Genomic DNA, 6,662 nt, shown 5'->3' with positions numbered 1-6,662 from the left:
GCAGTCGACTACGTGGGAGTCCAGCAACATAGTCATTATGCTAACTGCTGGTCCCAAAAGTGGATTTATTTTTTTTTTAAAAAGTTGAATTACTGTATTCTCATAATTTTTTTTTTTTTTTTTGAGAGGTTTTTGCTATAGGGCACATGTGCTTGCCAGAAAGACAGAGAGACAGAAAGTGAGAAATCACCCTCCAGGGGGGATAGCCACACTGCAATCCCTTCTCCTCCATTCTCTTCTCAGGATCTTAGACACGCACGCACACGCACCCGGCGTGAGTTTTAAGCCACCGGGTCCAGGACTCAAACCGCGGTCGATTATATGGGAGTCCGGCAACACAGCCATTATGCCAACTGCTGGTCCCATGTATTCTCATAACGTTTAAAGTTCTGTAATACTGTAAGCTATTTCAGCAAATTGTGACTCTCAGTCTCACTGTCACCACTGCTTTCCACAAACAAAACCAAGGACATACATAAACATTTAAAACTATGAAGAAACAAAGAAACATCACTAATAAGGAATACATCCACCTTTCATTTATTTTTTCAAATATTTATTGAGTGTCTATTATGTGCGGTGTCCTGTCCTATGTGCTAGAAATATAGTAGAGAATAAGGCAGACCACCTCTGCTCTTATAAACTTATATTCCTCCAGCATTGGAGGGAGAGGGAGAAGAATCTAAATAAACAAGCAAACAAGTAATAAGATAATTTTGTATAGCAATATACACTACAAAAGGGTTCTGTGATAAAAAGGGAAGGGGTGCTAATTTAGACTAGTTCGTGGACCATAAAGGTCTGCTTGAGAAAAATGGCCTTTTAATGAAGATCCAAATGAGAGTACCAGCCATACAAAATGGTGGCATACAGTTACCTAGAAAGAGGAAAATACCACAGAATGGCATCTGCATAGAGTGGTCATGACCTCCTAGGGACCCCTGAAAGACTTTAGAGAGTACCCAGGGCAAAAATATTTTCGTAATAGTACTAAGTCTTCCTTTTTATTTATTTATTTTTATCTATTTTATTTATTTATTTATTTTTGGAGAGGTTTTTGCTATAGGGCACGTGCGTTCACCAGAAAGGCAGAGACAGACAGAGAGACAGAAAGCGAGAAATCACTGCCCAGGGTGGATGGCCATGTCGCAATCCCTTTTCCTCCATTCTCCTCTTGTGCATGCACGCACACATGCCTGTCATGAGTTTGCGCTCCCTAGAGACAGACAGACAGACAGGGAGAAAGCACCACCTAACAGACTGTGGTCACACTGCAATTCCTTGTCTTCCATTTTTCCACCCCACTAGAATTTGGGGCATGCACATACATGCCCAAGGTATTTATCAAGCCACTGAGGCCAGGACTCAAACCACCTGGTCAGTCATATGGGAACTGGCCACCATTAACTATTAGGCCATGGGTCAATGCAAAATATATTTCAAAATTTCTAGCAATAATTTCAAATATAATAAATGTTGGTAAATATAACCCATATAACAAAATTCTGTGGGGTCCACAATAACTTTTAGGAGTTTAAAGGGATTGGGACCAACAGGTGGCATAATGGTTACATCACTGGACTCCTACATAGTCAACCGTAGTTCGAGTCCTGGACCTGGTGGCTTAAAACTTACTCCAGGTATGTGTGCATGAGTGCCCAAAATCCTGAGAAAAGACTGGAGGAGAAGGGATTGTGGCATAACCATTCCCCCTGGGGGTGATTTCTTACTTTTCTTCTTTTTTTTTTCTTTTCTTTTCCTTCCTTTTTTTTTTGGGGGGGGGAGGTTTTTGCTATAGGGTGCATGTGCTTGCCAGAAAGACAGAGAGAGAGAGACAGGTAGACAGAAAGCAAAAAATCACCCTCTAGTGGGGATGGCCACACTGCAATCCCTTCTCCTCTCGGGATCTTGGGCATGCATGCACACGTGCCCAGCATGAGTTTAAGCTACCGGGTCCAGGATTCAAACTGTGGTCAGCTACATGGGAGTCTGGTAACATAGCCATTACGCCAACTGCTGGTCCACTCTTGCTTTCTGTCTGTCTCTCCAGTGAACACATGCTCCTTGTAACAAAAAGTGTCTCTAAAAAGAGTTTAAAGGGGTCAAGATCCAAAAGTTTGAGAGCCTTGGCTACATAAAACAAACCACTCATGCTAGTTTTTTTGTTTTTTTTTTTAAGGAGTCTTTTTTGCTATAGTTTAAGGAGTCATTTTTGCTATAGGGCACATGCGCTCCCTGGAGAAACAGAGAGAGACAAAAAGCGAGAAATCACCCCCCAAAGAGGATGGCCACACCACAATCCCTTCTCCACTCTCCTTTCAGGATTTTGGGTGCACACATGCGTACACACACACACCTTGCATGAGTTTAAGTCACTGGGTCTGGGACTTGAACTGTGGCCCACCACGTGGGAGTCCAGTGGTGTAACCATTACACCATCTGTTGGTCCCTCACGCTAGTTTTAGTTGAGAAAAATCAGACATTTTTGTAGTTCAGGCTGTCTTGCCTATTTGGGAAGGAAAATCCAAACAGTGGAAGAAATATCAAAAAGTTTATCTTTAGTGAATATTGGGCTTTGTCTTAAATTATTATAGGAATCTTCTTGATAAGCTCAAGTCAGTATCTAGCAATTTTAAGAGAAAGTTCCTATGTCTAACACTTAATTGGTTATATTTTCATGGTATCTTACCTCTTCTTTCTCTAATTTGGCATGTTTGCGCTCTGCGGCTACGTTTTTTTTCTTGTTAAAATTAAACTGGGCATCCTCTTCAGCTTTTTGTAACTTTCTTTTCTTTTCCTCATATTCTCCTATAAGCTCTCTTGAAGTGCTGATTTCCTCAAAAAACTGGGTTCTTTCTCTAGGTTTTTTCATTGAAATTGACTCTACAGTTCCCTTTGAAAAAGAGTAAAGCACACCAACATGTAAAATACAGTAATGTAGTTTTCAAAACTGTGAATCAAACTACTATAGCTACTTACCTGAAACACTAGACAGTTTTGTGCTTTTACTATTATGCCTATCTTTTCCAATTCTGCTATGTAAGCAGAACGACTCACAGGATTATCATCAAAATGAAATTCTGAGCATCCCCCTAAAATAAAAGAATAGACACTATAACGGGAAATATACATATCACATATGTCTCAATAGTCATTGAAAGTTTAATACACTTTTTTCCCCTTATTCAGTTGGCTCTATAAGCTAGTGGTTAAAGGAGTTGGATCCCATATGGCTGACCATAGGGTGAATCACATTTCCCATGACTTGAAAAACAAGCCAAGTATGTGTACCAAAATTGTTGCAGGATGGAGAAATGGATAAGGAACTGCATTGTTACTACATCCATTTAGAGGATCTTTTCTCTTCCCTTCTGTCTCTCTTTGATGAGTGCATGTGGCCTCTAGAAGTAAAAAAAAAAAACAAAACTTTCCCTTCTTGAAATGACCAGCTATATAATAATATACTTGTTTTAAATGCATTTACTCAGAAGATATTGTGTGTCCATTATATGCTAGGAGTTATTATACGGTGGTAGACAGACAACCTCTCATCTCTAGGAGCTAATATCCTAGTGAGGAAGACAGACAAAAAACAAAATATGCATGTATAATAGTGTAGGAAAAAGATGGTAAGCGCTAAGGAGTAAAAAAAGAGATAACGACACCATCGGGTGGCATGATGGTTAAAGGCGCTGGCCACTCCCACATGGCTAACCGTGGTTTGAGTCCTGGACCTGGTGGCTTGCTTTTTCATTTTCTCTTTCTCTCTCTCTCTCTGTGTCTCTTGCTGGTCAAATTTTTGGAGAGGTTTTTGCTATAGGGCGTGTACACTCACCAGAAAGATAGAGAGACAGAGAGACAGAAAGCAAGAAATCAACCCCCTGGGGGGATGGCCACACCACAATCCCTTCTCCTCCATTCTCCTCTAGGGATCTTGTGCGTGTACACACACACATGCCCAGCGTGAGTTTAAACCACTGGGTCTGAGACTCAAACCACGGTCAACCACATGGGAGTCCAACAACATAGCCATTACACCATCTGCTGGTCCCAGCAATTGCAATTTTAAATAGAGTAGACAGGGTAATCCTTACTGGTATGGAGATTTTTGAGAGAGAGAGAGAGAGAGAGAGAGAGATTAGCCAATGACTTTATCTGGGTAACACAGCACTGAAATACTTAAAATTATACATCAGCATATAAGTACACAATAATAAGTACTTCTAAAATAATCTATGACTGAGTTTGGGTGAGAGGTTATTAAGATAGGATTTATACCTTAGAAATGTTCTAGTAAACCAGAAGGAAAACAACAGCAACAACAAAAAGCAAAATAAAAAATATCTATTTATAGAGACTCTATAAAATCCTAGCATAAGATAAAAATATATATATAAACAACTTTCAGCCTCATTTATTCAGGAAACAAAATTCATGAATAAACCACAGAATATACTACAACATTTCATTCATGTTGCTTTTGGGTGGAATAAAACTATCTACATAAGCTAAAAATAAGCATACAATTAGTTTATCACTAAGAAACCAGATAAACAAAGAACCTTAGGAACTTTTATGACTTCTCTGTCTTCAAAATAGGCTCCCTTCTTCATCTTAATCAGATATCCAGACAAAATGCTATTTGTCAATAGAAGGATATGAACAAAGATATCTGCTTATAGATGTGGTAGTGGAGACTCATACCAGTTTGTTATTTGCTTCTGAGATTTGCTACCAAAGAGCAGAAAAGATTTCTTGTTCACTGTGCCAATGGGGAGAAAAAAAATCCCTCAAAGAAAGAGCAACCTGAATTAACCCTTGACTTAAAAGCAGAAAACTACCAAAAATAAAAAAGGTACCTCGGATAATCCTTGTAAATGTTTTCTCTTCTCCACTTCCTTCCATATACACAATTTTTACACTTGCAGAAGAAGAAACAGGTTTTCCAATATGTGCTCCATGAATAAGCTCTTGAATATTTTTAACTCTTAAATTAGCTGTTTTCTCTCCCATAACAAAACTAAGCGCATCCATTACATTAGATTTTCCTGGGGAAGAAAAGAGGAAAAGCTCATCCTTCTTTTTAAAAAAACATCCAGAAGCTACATGCACTCACCAGAGAGATAGAGACAGAGAGAAAAATTGAGAAAGTATCCCCCATATGGGATGGTCATGCCATAATCCCTTCTTCTGCATTTCACACCCCTTTTGGGATTTGGGGCACACACGCACACACACACACACACACGTGCCTGGTGTGTTTTCTGGGACTCAACCACACAGTCATGTGGGATCCAGCCACCTTAACTGCCATGTCGCTAAATGGCCCAAAATATGCATTCTTAATGATAAAAAGCCTTGCCCAGGCCAAAGAAATCAGGATACCAAATCAAGAACATTAAAATGCTTATGACTTAAGTTTTTTTTTTTTTTTGAGAGATTTTCACTATAGGGCACGTGCGCTCGCCAAACAGACAGAGAGAGACATAGAGACAGAAAGCGAGAAATCACCCCCCAGGGGGAATGGTCACGCCGCAATCCCTTCTCCTCCATTCTCCTCTCGGGATCTTGGGCACGCATGCACACGCGCCCGGTGTGAGTTCTAAGCCACCGGGTCCGGGACGCAAACCACGGTCGACTACGTGGGAGTCCAGCGACATAGCCATTACGCTAACTGCTGGTTCCCAAAATGCTTATGACTTAAGTTTTACATAGATCACCTATTGATTCTACCCAGCTATGAGAGGATTAAGAGGTCTAAAATTCAGGACCTAAATATTGGGTTGTCAAATTGTCATAGATGTCAAGATGTCATACATGTTTCATATTTTGTTTGTTTTCTGTCTCCCTGCACTTGAATTTAAGTTCCATAAGGAAAGAGATTTTTACTCATTCGGTTGGCTGATGAATTCCGAATAATGTAAAACAGTGTGTGGCACACAGAAGGCATTCAATTATTTTACACAAATGAAATGCTACTGAAAAGGTCATAAAACAATGAGTACAGACTTGTCCACTAGCTTTTACAAGTAAGATGAGGGCAAACCCATTGCATAGTGATTAAGAACTGCACAGAGGAAGCTGGATTCCACACGGCTGGCCAGGGTTTGAGCATTAGGTACGCATTTGTGCCCAGGATCCTGATGAGACAGAGCACTGGAAGAAAAAGGACTGCAGCTAGGCTGGCCCTGTAGTCTAGTGGTCAAAGGAGCCAGATCCCAAATGACTGGTTTGAGTCAGGTCCTGTGGCTTGAAAATCATGCCAGTCAAGTGTTCATGTATCCCCCAAATCCCTACAGAAGAAATGGAGGAAGATTTGCAATGTGACTGCACCCCATTGAGGTGTGTTTTCCTTCTTTTGTCAGAGTTCATGAGTCCTCTGGTACAAAAAAAAATTGTAGCATGATTAGGTCCCATGGTAGGATAGTGGGGGTGGGGGGCCATGCAAGGTGGGATACATAAGAGCTAACAGGGAATGGTAGGTTGACAGGAATCTCAATAAATACCATTTTAGTGGAATTTGATACTGAGAATTGAGTCAAAAAGGTTGAGAAGAGAAAGGAACTACAGACAATTATTTCAAAGAGTGTGGTTGTCCTATAATGAAAAGAAACACAGAGTAACAGTCTGAGGAAATGGAGAGGTTCAGGCATTTCTTTCCC

The 6,662-nt window shown here is 40.3% G+C and overlaps 1 protein-coding gene across 1 annotated transcript in view; it reads right to left on the bottom strand.

Annotated features, from left to right (window-relative positions):
* Positions 1–6,662, bottom strand: part of SMC1B (structural maintenance of chromosomes 1B) — a gene marked incomplete at its 5' end in the record, with an annotated part of 88,127 nt that overhangs the window by 79,471 nt on the left and 1,994 nt on the right. Inside the window, 3 exons of the mRNA XM_006164637.1 lie at positions 2,690–2,893; positions 2,980–3,092; positions 4,860–5,048. Of these exons, the coding sequence (XP_006164699.1) occupies positions 2,690–2,893; positions 2,980–3,092; positions 4,860–5,048 (506 nt within the window). The remainder of the gene's footprint in view (positions 1–2,689; positions 2,894–2,979; positions 3,093–4,859; positions 5,049–6,662) is intronic.

The sequence above is a fragment of the Tupaia chinensis genome, unplaced genomic scaffold (assembly GCF_000334495.1).
Source record: "Tupaia chinensis unplaced genomic scaffold, TupChi_1.0 Scaffold143651_1, whole genome shotgun sequence".
NCBI classification, from domain to species: Eukaryota; Metazoa; Chordata; class Mammalia; order Scandentia; family Tupaiidae; genus Tupaia; species Tupaia belangeri.
The sequence above is the reverse complement of the archived record's forward strand: the minus strand, read 5'-3'. Positions and strand labels throughout refer to the sequence as shown.